Source organism: Bos taurus, chromosome 18, assembly GCF_002263795.3.
Source record: "Bos taurus isolate L1 Dominette 01449 registration number 42190680 breed Hereford chromosome 18, ARS-UCD2.0, whole genome shotgun sequence".
NCBI lineage: Eukaryota > Metazoa > Chordata > Mammalia > Artiodactyla > Bovidae > Bos > Bos taurus.
The window spans coordinates 7,682,771-7,700,466 of NC_037345.1; the positions used below are offsets into that span (position 1 = coordinate 7,682,771).

Here is a 17,696-nt window from a genome sequence, read left to right on the forward strand (position 1 = left end):
CCTTATAGCAGTCAGAAAGAGAAATGAAGGTAGGAAGCTGAGATCTAGATGGGATGGAACTTTAAAGGGAAAATGACACAAAACAGCAAAAACGCCCTGGCTAAATTTCCCCTCACAGTCATAGCATTTTTTTAAATTACAAAACAAAGTTTTCTCCCACTGATTACTTGTGCTTTGTCGGCTTGAGGTAAACAGCACCGTATACTAGTCTGAGAACCTCGTTTTAAAATTAAGAGTTGAAATTCAGGCTGAGCACTACTTGAGAAGTCACACAGCCAGGAAGATCCCCAAAGTCCTTGAGACGGCTATCACGGTGTGATTATGGAGAGGAGGGCTGAGGGCAGGAGGCATCTGAGCTCCTGGGACACAAACCCAACCCTCAGGGCAGAGGCGGGTCTCATTTCCTTCCTGATTCACCTGGCAAATGGTTATTCATTCCTCTACAAAACGGCAGGCCCCGGACACTCTGGATTCCAGGAGTCCTGGACTGAAGTTACCCTGCCGCAGAAGTCACAACACTCTTGCTTCAGCGTACACCTCAGTTACAGGTACTTTCAACTCGCCAAACACTGGAGGTGGGAAAGGTGACAAGCAGGGGGCAATCAAGGGTGATTCCTTCTGTGGAGCAGTGGATGTTGTGGGGGTGGGTGTCAGCTCAGGAGGGACCCCCGTGCCCACCTCTCTTCCCTACCCACCTTCAGCTAGGTCAACTGGGTACCTTAAAATCTGCCATGGCAGGACTTTACACCATGGAAAATGGCAAAAGCTACAGATGAGTGGTTTCACTTCTTTGTTTTTTCCTGAGAGTCAGTTATGAAACATCTACCAGCTTATCACTGGCGACCGTGTTAGTGTGTCTGAGCTTCTGGTGCTCAGAAAGAACCTCTTAATTCTTTGTAGAAGAAACAGCACTGCATCCTGCATAAATAGGTATTTATTGCTCTGTGAAAGGAATACTTACCATTTCCTATAGTGCTTCAAGTTTTCAAAGTTTCTAATTTGCCTTCTGGAAAAAAATATTATCACTGTCAGCCTGAGCCCTGAACCTCATTCATTTTCACAGCCTCAAAGAACTTTACTCCACAAATGAATCCTTCTTTTCTGGCATTCTTTCAACATATATCCATTCCCAAGTGCCACTCCCCACCTTCCTCTGATTTTTTTGAAGACCATCTTTCAATACAACACTGCCCTTCTCTTCAGAGCCAAGACTTTTCAAAGGTGCTTGAATCCTCAGCTCCACCTAGGCTTCCACCCACTTCTCCCCACCCCACACTACACTGTTCTAAGGTCACACAAGACAGAGGAACCAAATCAACTGGCACCTCAGCCCTACTTTGACTCAATGAAACTCCCTCCTCCATAACGCCCTTGACAATCTGAGGCACATTTTCCTATGGTTTATCTTCTAACTCTATGCCTACTCCTTCTCCGCACACAGGGCTTCTCCTGACATGAAATATCTATGTAAATGTATAGAGGAAACTCACCCAACTGACAGCTACAGAGACGTCTGGGGCGTCAAGTAATATTGGGGTATAAAGGAGGATGCCTAACTTTTACTCTGTAAAACTTACAAATTGCTTGAATGCTCCATAGAAAGCTGCTACTTATACACGTTTTAAAAAATTAAGTGACCCCAAGGTTTCATTCTGCTCTATAAACATTCACAGTTCACTACGGACACTGGCCAACGGAGCATTAGCTGCCACCTGCATGCTGCCATCTCCCCATTCTGCTCTAGTCTGTGATCCTAATAAGCTCTAGGTTCTAACACTCAGAAGTCTAAAAGCATACATCTCCACCTGGATCCTACACACACATACTGCAAACTCAGCACTGTACACCACACCTCTGTTGAACTCCCTCCCACGCAGGGCAGGGACCATCAGGATGAAACATAAATCAAATGCTGAGGCTGCCCTGGACTCTTCTTAAACTGTCCACCTAGTCAGAAATGCTGATTCTGGGTCCAAATTTCCCTCAAACCCCTGATCCCCAAACCCTTAACTCAAGCCCTAATTTCTCATTTATGTTGGGGCAAAACCCAAATTGGTCTTCCTGGGTACAATCTCCCATCTCTTTCAATTTATGTCCCAAACCATAACCAAAATATTACTGAAGTACAGAGTTAAAACACATCATCCTTCCAACTAAGGCCCCCCATAAATCCCTAATCATCATTTCTAAACCCCCACGTGGTTATCAGAGCACTGAAGATAAAATTGCAACAGAATTCAAAGCTGTCTGTGGTCTTCCTTTACTAATAGTTCTCGTATTCTGTTCAGGTTAAACAACTTTAAGTTCCTGAGAATGTATTTCATTTTCACTGTTTGCCAAAGGTTATCTTTGCTAAGTAGATTTCTTAGAATGGCTTCTTCCTAAAGGCTGGGCATGGATGCCCTGTGTTTCCATGACACCTGACTAATCATGGTACTTACTATACTACTGTAATAGTTAACTTGTCAGCTTACTACAACCATCTGAAGATACAACGTCTCACTTCTGTACCTGTACTTGGTCTCAGGGAGGCTGGGAGGAGAAGGGGTGATTGAATAAATACTCATAAATCTGAACCTTAAAAGGGACTTCAGAATTCTGCTTCTTCCTCCATATCTTCATTGAATCTCTGTTACCCTGTTTAACTCCCTTGCTAAATGAATGTCCAGCCTTTTCAATGCCTCTTGCGATGGGGAAATCACTAGTAAACACTGATGCTCAACAAGGCCTCCTACCATACATGTACACAGAGTTCACTACAAGGAACTCAAGGCTCAGAGTCTGCTGAAACCTTATCCAACAGGAAGTTCAAGCCCCTGCTGTGGCCATGACTGGAAGCTGGCTTCCAGATTCACAGGTCTCAGAAACACTGCATGGCCAAAGGAACACTGGCAGGATGGCTGCTAGAAAATGAATCTGGGAAGAAGAACCCTGCCCCCAACAAAAAGGAAGCACACAGGCCCAGGAAATAACTGGCACCCAGGGTGGGCCCTTCAACCAAATGGAGAAGCTAAGTCTGCTCAGACTTAAATCCTAGCCAGAAGCAATTTTATCAGTGTTAAACATGTAACCTTTTGGAAAACAGCAGTTTAAAAACAATCAAGTTGGAACATTTTCATAGAGTTAACACAGCTAGGATTTCCCCAAACTCTTGCTGTGCTTTCAATGTTTAGGCTCCAGAACTGCCACACTGCAAAAAGAGAAGTCTAATGGCACCATTCAGCCCTAATTCCAAGAGTCTAAAAGAACAGAGGAAATATGATCAGAATCAATAGTTTTATTGAAGGTTAAGGTACTCAAATGTTAACAGGTCATAGGCAAAGGGAAGAAACAGAAGTCTCAGATGCGTTGGTAGAGGAGGGAGGGTACAAACAGCTCTGCCCGACAAACATTCCAGATCCAGGGTTTCCATACTTCTCCAAGGCTTGATTTCTCATGGGTCACTTTCCATGCAAAAGATTTTAGAGACCAAATGCAACAGGATTCCTTCAGTTACCAACCAAGAGTCTTTGGGTCTTCTCTCAGGCAAGGCATCCAGTGAAAATAAGATCTAGTTTTCAGATTCCTCTGGAGGATTAAAAAGTCTCTTTCGCATTGCGTTGCCAAGCTCCCTGCTCTTGTTCCTCTTTTCCATGTACTAGAAAATAAAAGGAAGGGGAGAGAAAAGAGACAGCAGATTATGTTACTATTTACATACTAAGCTTAGAATATATACACCAATAAAGATATATTTTAAAGGTGCAAGAGGGGTTCTTAGGTAGAGTGGGAAAAAAGTAAAAGCAGATTCAAGTTGAAAAAACTGAGTGTGTGTAAACAGCTGGACATTAAAATCTTTCAGTCATCAGGTATAGAAAGAAGCCAAAAAAACAAAAGATCAGTGGCAGAGCACTGACCAGGAACTCCAGCTCCTGTCCCCTAAGCCTGACATTCACATCTTTGAGGTACTTACTTGATTTTCTGGGCCAGTTAACCTCAAATATAAGGAGTTGGGCTGGATAATCTTTAAGAAGTTTTCTAAGTCTAAAGTTTTGACTCAAGAGTTCTAACATATCTTCTAGAATAGTAGCAATTTTCAAACGTCTTTTTTTCCTCATCAAAGGGCCACTTCAAATAACAGATGAAGCACCAGGTCTCTTTAACAAAAGCATTCCTTTTATCTGTCCTACATTAATTTTCCTCATAGACTGCTAGGGGGAAAAGGGCATTTTACTGCTTTAAAAGGTTAAAGAAGAAAATTCTAGAACATGGAGGGATACCTGCTCTGAAAAAAATATTTGATATCTCTCTTCATATCATAGGAAGCCTCTAAAATCAGCTTGGAAAGAGGATTCTAAAGGTAAGTCTTCAGAAGACAGTATTTTGTAGCCAATAAAATAAGTCATAGAGCAAATTGAGACAGAGCTTATATTAAAATATATGTTATAAAATCTCCAAAAGGAGTCAAGATGGCCCCTGAATAAAAAAAAAAAAAAAGATACAAAGGGTGACTATTATGTTATTCACAAAATGCCACCAAACAACGCAGAAACCAAACCAAACAAGTAACAGGAACAAAAGAGGACACTGCAAAAGTAGTATTAGTGATTATTTCAATAAAAAGGACAAAAGCAGCAACACAGCAGCAAAGAGAGGGTCAGAAAGAACTGGCCAGATCCTTTTTCTAGTTAAAAGCTTCAAAGAATGAAGTACTTAAATGACACATGAAGGAAATGGTAGGAGAGCATTAGGAGCAGTAAATGGGAAACTGGGAAGCATTAAAAGCAGAGAGGAAATAAATGAGCACAGGTTTGGAGAACTGGAGGATGAAAGAACAGATAGAAAACAATCTATAAATCAGGAAATGAAGCAACATAAAAACCACAGAGAGGATTAGAAAGTAGTCAAGGAGAAAATCTGAAATTTATACAAAAACAAACTGGGACAAAATAAGAATTTAAAATTTAAAGGATTAAATCTACCAACATTCTTCTACCAAATAGTTCCTGACAGTTCAGGACCACCTGGGTGGGAAATTTTCATATGAAGATATAATCACCAAACCAATGACAAAAATCACTAAACTGTGAGGATAAAAAAATCTAAACTTAGGAAAAAGGCTATCTTACACAACTGAAAGCACGTAAGAAATAAATACCTATACCAAATAAAACAGTATGGGCTTATTTTTCCATAATCTGAATAAAAAAGGAAGAGAGCCCTAGGTTTAGTTTCCATACAAAATACCCTTTACATATAAAGAAAAAGTGTTTCAAAAATTAGTTTAAAACATATACCCATTTGTGCACATGAAGAAAATTATCAGAATTCCAGGAAGTTCTTCAAACAGTAAAGATGCTGTAAAGGGATTCCAGGAAGAAAGGAGGAAAAAAGCCCCAAAGTAGAAACCAGGAAAAAATGATTGAAGACAGATGCTGAATGTCTTCAAATATCTAATACCTTTTGATATGAGGCTCATGTGGGGAGAAAATTCAAAAGTACAGAAAATGAAAATTGGAAGGCAGATTTTTAGTAGTTACATATTTTTAAAGGTTCTGGACAAAAAATTTCTGATGAATAAAACAGAAATGGAATTAAATTTCTTTTCAAAGATTTAAAATGCACTCTGTTCAGTCTGCGGTACCTACAAAAAGACAATAAACTTTGGCTATTTGCCCAAGCCCAAGTCATAGCCTAAAGCTATGTTCAGGAAATGAGTCTTTCCAAACAAGTCAAACTAGATCCCTATGGGCTGTATATACTATAATTATAAAGAAATTCCAAGTTTTAAGGCTGGAAAGAGCCTAAATCTAGCCTCCTCATGTTATACAAGGAAATTGAGGCCCAGAGAGTTTTAGTTACCTGCTAGAGCTAAAAGCTGATCAACAATTCTTTCTGCTGTACAGATTCAACTTCTCAAACCTTAAAATTTATCCAGAGGAGTTACAGTGATTATTTTAAGATAGTTGCTTTCATTTATGTGCATGTAAAAAAATCAGCAGTGTTCCAAAAGATTGTCCCCAGAAGACGCTTTCATTTCTCCTCTTGACTTTAGGGGAAGACATACCTATAAAGTCAAGTTTTGGTGTTATATGAAAACTTGCCAAAAAAAAAAAATTAATAATGGTAGTAATAAATAATATTGCTCCAAAATAGTCTTTTCTACTGCTCAACCATTTCCATCCTTTAATGTTTTCCTTACCTCATTCTTCAAGCATTTTCTCATCTCCCGATCAAGATCATTGCAATGACCAAAAAATTTCAGAATGCTGTGCTAAAAGGAAGAAAAGGGGTAAAATATTTCATCCCATAATATGTTAAGGTCTCTGGCTCAGAATTGAAATATTTAATGTGTCACCTTGTCAATAAGCAAATGGCTAATAGTTAATCAAACAGTTAACCCACAAGTACAAAATATACAAATAAATGGGCTTACCCTAGCATTCCTACAAAAAAGGAAGAAATGTTCTATAGGTAGAAATGAAAAATAAAAAAGACTTTTCTTTGATAAAAGAGAAGCTTATTAACCTGCCAAAACCTCATAATGCCCTAGTGAAAAGCATTTTATTACCTAATATCTTTTCTTTAGGGGCATGTTATCCATCCTCTATTACAGAGTGATGTCCAAATGCAGTGTAGCCATATTGACAGTAACTTCCTTCATGAGCAAACACTCCTGTCCCATAGAAGAGTTACCTATGAAACGCTTGGTGCCAAAGCCATTTTTCATTTGCCTCTATGTCATCAAAATAAATTAAAAACACATTAACACTAATATTACACAGCCTGTATGGGCCATATAAACAAGTCACTAATTCACAATAAAAGGAAATCAATGCTTAATATTCAAAGTCTGCTCTGCTTTGCCATTAGTGTGTTTGCACATCGCCATTTTCAAGGCCAGGTCAGAGAGCATGGTGATCTCCTTTAATGACATGCCATAAATGCTGAACTTGTAACAATAAGCACTTTTTCCCTTTTCTTTCTAATTAAGGCTTTCATGGAAACCAGACAACACATAATTAGTAATAGTCATGCTATTAGTAATAGTCATGCTATTTCTTTTTTCCCTATTTCTTTACCACTTTAAATGTACTTTTCTTGTCCACACTGAGTAAATGATCAGAGTTTTTCTGGCAAGGATTTAAGGTTTCCTAGTGATTACCTAATGACCTTTTCAGGATAAATAATTCCTGTGCATAAATTACCTCCTTGACAATACAAAGGGACAATGCTTTTTCATACACCTTCTGGCCAAACAAAAACAATAGACAGGATTAAATTTTTAGAATGTAACACAATATTTCATATTTTACTTTATATTTATTGATATCATCCCATATTCATACATCTTATTTTAAAAATTCAAGACAACAAAAAAATTTAAAAAAAAAAATTCAAGACAAAAGCTAATTTATACTCTCACTTTCACCTCAACATTAAGCCCAAATGAGAATAATACTCTGTGATGTTACATGAAAAACAAACCCACAAATGCCCCAGTGGCATTGATAAAAGAAATATCCATGAATTTGGAGGAAAATGGATACATGTATATGTATGGCTGAGCCTCTTTGCTGTCTACCTGAAACTATCACAATATTGTTAATCGGCTATATTCCAATATAAAATAAAAAGTTGAAAAGTAAAAGAAATGCTCTTGGACTGTACCTCTTTTGTATACCCATGGCATGAGCCTCCAGTGCCTGGTGTCTATTTCTAGAGAGCAAACAGGCAGAGCTACTGATTGGATAAGTGAATCAACCAGGGTCTGGAGGACAGTGTCCCAGCCACTAGGGACACAATAGTGAGCATGGTGGGCCTGGGCCCCACTCTCATAGCTCAGAGTCAGAAGGAAGAGACAAAATATGAAGTGATCACCATACAGCAGCAGTTCTCAAAGTGCAGTCCCAGGACTACTCAAAACCTTTTCAGAAGGTAAAATCCATCTTCCTAATAACTGATGATCTTATTTGTTTTGTTCACTTTCATTCTCTCACAAGGGTACAGTAGATTTTTCCAGAGGCTACATAACCTGTAATATCAGCACAGATTGAGCAAAGTGGCAGATATGAGAATCCAGCTGTATTCTATTAAACCAAACATTAAAAAGAACTGCAAAAATGTAAAAGCAATGTCATTCTTTTCACCCTTTTATTGTTTTGGAAAATAAGGTCTTTTTTTTATGAAAAATAACTATTAATGTATAATGGTTTATTATTGTCATTTTAAAATAAATTAATATTTTTCAACTTCTCAGTTTTAACTTCTAATTCAACAAATATTGATAGATACAGCCCACATAAACAAAAGTTCTTTGGGGGCCTCAATAACTCTGAAGAATGTAAAGGAGTTCTGAGACTAAAAAGTGTGAGAGTAACTGCCATAAAGTTGGAAATAATACATAAAGTATTACTGAAATATAGAGTAATTATACCAAGGGAATCCAGGCCAAGAAAGAAAAGGAAGAGGAAATGACAAATTAAGCAGAATAAAGCCTGGAGGATGATAAAACCTTATCAAGCAAGTGAGAAGTGGAGACAGTGAGAAAACCTTTAAGTTAAGCAAAGGGAAAAAACAAGTAAAAAAGCCTAGAAGACAGAAACATGCTCCAGTACCACTGCAGACAGAGTGAGCAGGAAGGATGCGGGGCAGGAGGGTGGTCAAGCCCAAGTGTAAGTAGGGGCCAGTACATGAAGGCCTCAAAACACAAAGAAATGTAGAATTTATTCTGCAGGCAAAGGGAGCCATTAAAGGGGAACAATGATTAAACTTAGGACTGAGAGATCGGTCTACATGCAGTGCAAGTGAATTAAGACAGAGAAGAGGACAAAACAGTCATGGGATCAGGTGGCCCCAGTAAGATAATGTCAAAATCAACTGTGTTAAGAATAAACATATAAATCCGTGGAACAGACTAGAGAGCCCAGAAATAGGCCCGTTCACATATGGGCAACTGACTTCTGACAAAAGCACCACGGTAATGTAGTGGGGAGAAAGCTCTCCAACAAGTGGTGCTGGAGGAACTGGGTATCCAGAGGGAGAGAAATAAACCTTGACTCATACCTCACAACATACACAAAAATTAATTTGAATCACAGACCTAAATTTAAAAAACTAAAACTATAAAATTTCCAGAAGAAAAAATAGGAGAGCACTCTTTGTGACCAGGAAATTGACAAAGATCCCTAAAACAAACAAACAAAAAAACATAAACAATGAATGAAAAACCTAGTAAACTATTACTTATAAGCTCTTTGTAACACATCTTTAAGAAAATAAAAAAGGACACCACAGACTGGGAGAAAATATTCACAACACACTTTGTATGCTGAATGATAAAAAGAATTCTTACAACTCAATAACAAGACAAACACCCCATTTTTAAATATGGGCAAAAGACATGATGTTAATGGCCAATAAGTACATGAAAAGATGCCTAAAGTCATCAGCCCGAGGGAAACACAATTTAAAACCAAATAATATATTATTACACATCCACAGAATGGCTAAAGTTAAAAAGACTTACAATATCAATTCTTAATCTAGATGTATGGCGGAAATAGTTTGTTGAAAGTGTATTGTCATCAACAACATTCTTTGAAACAATATAAATATCAGACTTCACAGGTCATCAACATTCCTTACTACCTCACTTTTAGTCTTAAAATTTTACTCATTTAAATAAGAATCTGATATATCTACAGTTTATGAAGAACATGAAGGAAATAATGCATCATGCAAAGTTAAAGAAAAACACAAATGCTTCTTATAACTGTCTCATACACCAAATATATTAAAAAAAAAAAAACTTTGACATCTGTGAAAGCATCAAATTTAATGCATTGCAAAAATGGGCTTATTTACTATTTTGGTTTTAAAAATGGAATTTTATTTCCATTCCACTAACCAGGAGGGCATGGCAACCTACTCCAGTATTCTTGCCTGGAGAATCCCCATGGGCAGGGTAGGCTGGCTGGCTACAGTCCATGGGGTCACAAAGAATCGGACAGGACTCAGTGACTAAGTACACAGCAACCATTAAGTAAACCTGCTAAATGAGGCCAGTCATAATTTAAATCTAGTTAACAGGTAATTGTAAAAAATGTTTCAACTTCCTTTAAGCACATAATGATAGATGTCAAGGAAGATAGACTGTAACTACTATGTATCACTTCAGAAGCTCCCTAATAAAACTAACAGGCTTGATTTCTACTCATCATAAAAAGGAAGTAGTTTCTAAAAACAAATCACAAGCATCAACAGCTAATCTTTACTAAGCTAAGATCCATAACTAAGAATTATCATTTCCTTCTATTAATGGAGATAACGTTTTACATTAGTGTATTGTATCTAGGTTTCATTGTTGTTTCAGGGTTATTTTCTGAACTCTTACATTTTTGTGACATTCCTTAAGCAAGTTAATCAAGACGTTGCATTCTTCAGTGTGCAAGTGTGGAGATAAGTCAGGATGCATCTTTAGGAGGAGATGGAACACAGCAGAGCAACCTGTGGATACAAGAGTGTCTTGAATATGTGTGACTGTATTTGTTAATGCAACCTAAAATTATTTTCTGTAAGAAACTTCAGTGACCTTTATCAGAAAAGAAAGGTGACCTTAGGCAAATTAAACCTGAGCCTCACCTTCCTATCCAACAACTTAGATTCCGTGGGTTATCAGGAGTATTTAGAGAACACGCAGGTTCAGAAAAAAGCAGACTCAAGAGACCCGATCCTCGAAATAGGTGCTTAACCAGAAACAGCTTGCCTATGTTAACAAGCCTGACTTCAATTATTTTTCCCATACTCCTGAAATAGATTACAACCCATTTTATTCAGGTAAAATCCTACCAATGAAGAGAACTGGCCTATTAATCCTTTTTAAATGTATAAGGGTTAAAGGGCCATTAGTCAGTCTCACATTAGTGTGAATTAATATAGACTGCTTTCTTCCTAAGTAACATCTGGCTGAGAAAAATCTATCTAAATCATGAAGAGAAACAAGAAGCAGATGTGGATTTTTTTTTTCAAATTTAGCAGATCTATCCATAAAATGTAATTATTACAATGAAAACAAGAAGCTAAAAATCCCTGAAATTAGGTTTAATTGGTTCATTCACAAAAAAGAAAATTAGCATCCAAGGTCTAAGATAAAATATTATTTTGAGGTATTTGCTATAGTTACATTCACCTATTTCTCTATTCACCCATTTCTCTCTTAAACCAATTCTTTATGACCCAGAAGAGATTACCAAAGGAAAGAACCAATTAACTACTTTAGTCTTTTAAAAGTTCCAAGAAAGAAAACCTAGGAGAAATCATGACAGTAGGTTGAGCAAAAGTGAGTGAAATAAAGTTGCTCAGTCGCGTCCGACTCTTTGCAAGCCCATGGACTGTACCCTACCAGGCTCCCCCGTCCATGGGGTCTTCCAGGCAAGAGTACTGGAGTGAGTTGCCCTTTCCTTCTCCAGAGGATATTCCCGACCCAGGGATCAAACCCAGGTCTCCCACACTGTAGGCAGACGCTTTACCATCTGAGCCACCAGGGAAATCCATTAGGTTGGGCAAAGATACATTAAAATTCATAAAAGAATAAATTGGTTAAAACTTATTAAAATTTTCCATTTTCAAAATTAAGAAAATGAAAAGACAAGTCACCCTCTGGGTGATGACATGTCAATGCAGGCTCATCAACTGTAATTAACATACCACTCTTAGAGGATACTGACTGTGGGAGAGAGGCAGGGTGTGTGTGGGCAGAGGGGGCCTAGGGGGTCTGTCTCTCTGTACTTCCTGCTCAAATTTGCTATGAAACTAGCTCTAAAAAATAGCTAAAAAATAAAACTCCTAAAACTGCTCTAAAAAATAAAAGTGTGTAGCTCCTCTACAAGCTACACACTAAAGGAAAATATTTACAAATCATATATGACAAAGGATTTGCACCTAACACATATAAAGAAAGTTTACAAACAATCCAGTGTTTAAAATATATCCCCAAAATAAGCAAAAGATTTAAATAGATATTTCACCGAAGAGGATATAGGAATGGTTAATTAAGCACATGAAAAGATGCTGAACATCACTAGTCACTAGGGAAACAGAAATTTAAACCACAATGAGACACTACTATACATCCACCAGAATAGCTATAATCAAAAAATGAGACAATAGCAAGCACTGCTTACAATGTGGTGGAAAGGGATCTCATACAACGCTACTGGGAAGGTTAAGTAGTACGGACACTTTAGAAAACTATTTAGTAGTTTCTTAAGTTAAACACAAACTTAACATATGACCTAGAAATTTCTCTCTTAAGAACACACCCAAGAGAAATGAAAGCATATATCCCCACAAAGATTTATATATGAATGGTCATAGCATTATTCATAGTAGTCAATACTGGAAACAATCCAAATGTCTAACAACCAAGTACTGGATAAACAAATTTGTCTATTTATTCAATGGGACACTATTTAGCACTAAGAAGGAATAAACTTATACATGTGCCAACATGGAGGAATCTCAAAAGCACTAAGCTAAATGAAATAAAGCAGACTCAAAAGACAGTACTGTATGATTCTATTTACATGCAATGTCTAGAAAAGGCAAATTTGTTGAGGCAAAAGCTGATCAATGTGGAGGTCCAAAGGTGAGAGTGAGGATTAATCTGCAAATGGCAAAAAGAAAACTTTGGGTGACAAAAATGTTCTAAAATAGGATTGTGGTAATGATTGCATAATTGTATAAGTTTACTAAAATCACTTAATTCACTTAGAATGGGCAAATTTTACAGTATGTAAATTATGCCTTAATAAAGCTGTGAAAAAAGTTTCAAGAAATTCAAACAGCCTGTCCACGTTCTACTCCTGACAAACGAAATCCTTAAAAATGACTAAACAAATAATTGCAGAGAATTATACCTACTACTTCAGATTTCAACTTATAAAAGTATCAAATCACTGTTCCACTGAGTGACTAATAACCTCAACCCCACCCCCTGCCACACACACAAACATACCACAGCTAAAGATCACAAATCAGGCCATTGTGCCAAGTGAAAACACTTGAGTATTTGAAATGGAAACTGAAAACGCAGCCAAGTTCAAGTTTTGTTTGCCTGTCACTGACTACAATCTTTTTAAATGATATAAAAATTCTGCCTCAGAAAAAAGAGGTCTCATACAGTACAGCAATGTAAGTCATCTAATATTATACAATATTATACACCTACACTTATATATAGTAAAGGTTATCTGGCTTCTGCCTTGCTTATTTTTTCTGAAGAAGACGTACACTGGTTTTGTCATCTAGAAAATGTCTTTAATAATTTTATTTTGTAAGTATATTTAACAAAATATTTTTGCATATATCTATGAACCAGCCCTCAAATGTGTGCTTTTACAGTTCAGAAACAAACTTCTGAGGTACTGAAAAGCCCTCTCTAATTGGCAAAGTAAACACTTAAGAAAACACTTGGGTACTGAGAAAAACACACATATGCACATTGTGTATAAGCAAAAATATATACTGTGGTACATGTTTTTCTTTCCTTCCTTAAAAGTTTACTTCAAATATGTATGCTACTCTACACACAGCCATGGTGTACTTCTACCTACTTACCTTCCCTTCTACCTACTTATCCTAGATGATTATACCAAATAAGAAAATGGTTTCATATATAGGAGTTTCCTTTTCTTGTTCTTAGTGAAAGCTACTATTTAACTTAAAGCTCTAAACACTTATCTTATCCCTTACCTAACAAATTCCTCGTTTTATCAATCATTCCCCTCTTGCCTCTACCCCATTTTTTAGTTAGATATTCTCTTCCTCCCCCTTCCTTCCATCCACCAGCTTCAGCTAACTGTTGGTGCATACGCATATGTACTGGGGTACTCCTGGGTATAATATACAAAGTATAACTATAAAATAATAACATTGTTCTTAGAGCACATTTAAATGAGTGCTGACACCTTTCAGTAGTCATCTTTAACAGCCTATTCTAATAACACTATTATAACTCAAGTAACATTTTATGAAATGAACAAAAGTCAAATATATATTCCATATTCTTATTTTCAAAATTTGTTCAAAGCCATAACAATATATTATTACAATAGAAATAATTTGTTCAATACTTACCATGTGCAGGCACAAGTCTCATAATTCTTCCAATAACTGTAGGAAGCAGGTACCTTTTTAAATTCAGTTAAACCATAAGAAATTGCTTTTTTGTAGGTCAAAATATGTGTTACTCATATTTTCATAGCAAAACTAAGCCCCAGGTCACACAGTAAATAACAGAGTTACTACCCAATGTAATCTCTCACTGTGACAGATTTCTCCCACTTTCAAAATAAGAAAGATATGCCTTCCCAGCAGTTTGTGAATGAAATAAATTCAGATAGAAAAAACTACTCCCCAAAGAACCTCTGATTAGCTACAAGTTCAACAGGGACTAATTGCAGGCTGAGGTTCAAAGAAGTCAATTTAACACTATCCTGTATTACTAGAAACAAGAGTATCTGTCTACATCAAGAAAAAGAAAAGTATTGTGCTTGTCCTGATCAGCCATGTCCAGAACACTGACAATTTGAATATCCCTGGGACGAATGCTCAGGAAGGAGATGGCTCTGACATTAGGTTTAAACAGGAAGCCATTCATGAAATTGGGAACATTTACTAACTAAGGGAAACCCACAACAGAGAAAATAGATAAAAGGAACAGCCAGGTTAAGTAGGACAAGTAATGGATTTGAAGGGAGAAGATGTGGGTCTGAAGGTAAAAACTGTGGACACAGCTATTCACAAGTTATATCGTTTTAGCTACTTAATCTGAAACATAAGTCTCTTCTTCCATAAAACAGAATTAGCTCTAGATCTATATCAAGAGTAAGTGTGACAAATGTAGTATCATTAGTATATCTGAAGTGTTCTGTCACCTGATGGGAAAGGCTGAACCGAACTGACTCTGAGATGTGTCCGAAGACAGGACTGGAAATCAAAGTGGAAGTTACAGGGGCAGATGTCATTTTCCTGGAGCTGTCCAACATTGAAACAAGCTGCTGTGTGAACTCATTTATCTGGCCTCCTGTGCCCAAGAGACTGACTAAGTAAGGATGTCACAGAGTATATTCTTACATTGCACCCTTAAGTTTTTTTCTCAAATCTAAGTTCACAATTAAATTTAAGCCATTTCGCAAAATAAAATTTGCACTCAAAGGATAAACCTTGTTACTGTTAAGAATACAGAAAACAGTTTCAAAAGGTAGCACCAAGATAATTACAGACAGACAGACTGTATTAAAAAAAAAGTGAAGGAAACATTCATTTGTGGTAAGATTTAGTGTAAGGGTGTTCTAATGAGAAAGAAAGGGATAACTCTATTCAAACAGTTATTATTTAGTTAAACACAAAACTTCAGTTCCATTTGTACACTGGCATTTAGAAACCATCAGAACAGTTTACTTCTCACAATTACAACTCCTCTCTCCCCATGCCAATCCCATCCACTTCCTCAGGTATGCACAGATTGATACCAAAACAGTCTGCCTGAATTCTTAAAAATGTTCATCTGTGACATCTGATATTTTTATAACTGTCTAATAGGTCCCTGCAAAGCAATCGTAACTTTTACTTGGGGGTGAGCTGGGAGGGTCTAAGCAATAGGGAGCTCTTGCTAAAGATAACAAAATTTATAGTTTTATTTTATTCACTGCTTCACCTTATTCTACCAAGACTCTGAGGTAAAATCTAACAAGTAGTCTATGATAGATTTCAACCACCAGGTGGCACAATTTTAGAAGAAAAAAAAGCACAAGCAATATATGAACACTAGTGTAGAAAAGAGAGGAAACATTCTAATAACACACTTCAGCAGATCTATAATCGCAAGAGGGAAACCCTATATTTTAATGCCACTAAGGCTTTCTTTAGAGACATTTTGCTATTGTGTGACCTCAACAGAAAGAAATTCACACTACAGTTACAATTTCTAATGTCATTTTAAAACAAGGCCAAAAAAGTCTCTTGTTCAGAGCCTAAAGAATCTGTTCTCCAGGAAAAAACTGCTCTCTAAAACATATATTTTTAAAAAGTCTAATTTCAGAAAGCTCTGGAATTAGTTAAATTAGTATCTCTCTACTTCACACCTCACTGTATTGAGCAGAAGTAGCAGACATAGCAGGGGACGACCTTCCTCACCCACTTTTACTTATCACAGCTGCAAAATGACCAAATCTAAACAGAGGCTTCTGATTAGGTGACAAGTGCTCGAAGTACAGACCTACTGCTACTGAGAGCAACCTCACGTCATTTCTTAAGGCATGGGCCCAGTTGTAGCGTTCCCTGAACTAGGATTTATCACCACTTTCTTGGTGCTGAGCCCTCTGTCAAATCACGTGAAGTTCAGAGCAAAAAAAAAAAAAATTAGTCCATAACCATCAAACACCACACAGGCTAGTAGGGGAAGAGATATTCCCCTAAATGCACATAGTATATGGCCAATAAATGTTTCCTGAATGCAGTACCATCACAGATTTGAGCACTGATTCAGACCTTAATATAGTTTTTCTTTTTTAAAAAAGGTGGGAAATGAGGGTCGTTTTAAATCAACCAGACATGTGCAGCAGCCTGTATGAACAGGAAAGAAGACACAACGAGTGTCTTACAACAGAATTCCTTTGTCATTGCACACTTCCTTTATGCATTTAAATCAGTACTAGGATTTACTTAACTCTTCATAAACTACTTACGTGAAACAAGCTCGGTCATCTTTAAACCCGATAAAAGGGATCTGCCTGTCACTTTCCTTGAAAAGTCTACATGAGGATCTTACTGGGTTCTCGCATCGCAGGACGGACTGGTGGAAAATTTCACTGCAGCTGAGAGGCGCCCTAACAGGCTCCCACAAGCAAACCCTGAACGCCTGGATCCCCAAGAGCAGTAACAAGCATACACCGTAGGGAGCGCTCACCGCGTCGGACACGTAGTTAAGCGCTTCTCACAACCTAGGCGCTGGATTACACCCATTTCTCAGGCGAGGAAACCGAGGAGGGAGGAGCCTGCCCAAGGTCACCAGCTCGAGAGTTGTGGGGCAGAAAGCGAAGGTCTACCCCCATCCTGCGCTCAACTACCCGCGCATCCTCAGAGAATGCAACCGGACTGAGTTTAGCCTATCCCGCCCCGGGAAACCCAGTGCGGCGGTGCCGACCCTGAGGGACCTCAGGGGGGTGCCGGTGGGTGTCCCGCGGCCTCCCCGCACTACGCGGCCAGGAAGAGAGCGCGCCTCCGAACCGCCCGGACCCCCGGGACTCACCCGACTCGCGGCCACACCCGGAAAGTGGAAGCGGTATTCCCCGGCGAAGACGCTGCGTCTGCAAACGCGCGGTCTGGGCGCCGGAGCCGGGCCAGCTCCGGGTGGCGAAGGCACGGCGCCCTCCACGGCTGACACCGCTTGGCCGGCCCCCGCCGCTCGCCACCTCAGGCGCCTGCGCCGCCTTGTCTGGACGGGCCCATTTTCAGGCGCTGTGAGGGGAGGGAGAGCAAGTCCGCCGAGGCGCCGCAGAGCCTAAACTTGAAGGGGAACCGACAAGCCAGATTTTGTGGCTGGGATTAAGGCACTCAAAAAATATTCTCTGCTGAGAAGAGTGAGGCGGGGGGCTCGGCGCGTTTCACTTCTGTCGCTCTCCTCACGCGGTCCCCTGTGCCGAGGGTACAGTCCA

The 17,696-nt window shown here is 38.5% G+C and overlaps 1 protein-coding gene across 1 annotated transcript; it reads right to left on the reverse strand.

Moving 5' to 3' along the window:
• Positions 1–3,260: 3,260 nt before the first annotated feature.
• Positions 3,261–17,420, reverse strand: CMC2 (C-X9-C motif containing 2). The gene is made up of 4 exons (NM_001113175.2): positions 17,291–17,420; positions 10,373–10,485; positions 6,179–6,250; positions 3,261–3,637 (listed from the first exon to the last, which is right to left on the reverse strand). The coding sequence occupies exons 2-4, from the start codon at positions 10,451–10,453 to the stop codon at positions 3,551–3,553; spliced, it is 240 nt and encodes a 79-aa protein (NP_001106646.1). The 5' UTR covers positions 10,454–10,485; positions 17,291–17,420; the 3' UTR covers positions 3,261–3,550.
• Positions 17,421–17,696: the final 276 nt, after the last annotated feature.

Coding starts and splice junctions, on each gene's coding strand:
- CMC2 (NM_001113175.2), bottom strand. CDS start 10,453: ATGCATCCTGACTTATCTCCACACTTGCACACTGAAGAATGCAACGTC. Junction 6,251..10,372: donor TTAAGGAATGTCACAAAAAT/GTAAGAGTTCAG, acceptor TCTTCCTTTTAG/CACAGCATTCTGAAATTTTT. Junction 3,638..6,178: donor GAAAATGCTTGAAGAATGAG/GTAAGGAAAACA, acceptor TTTATTTTCTAG/TACATGGAAAAGAGGAACAA.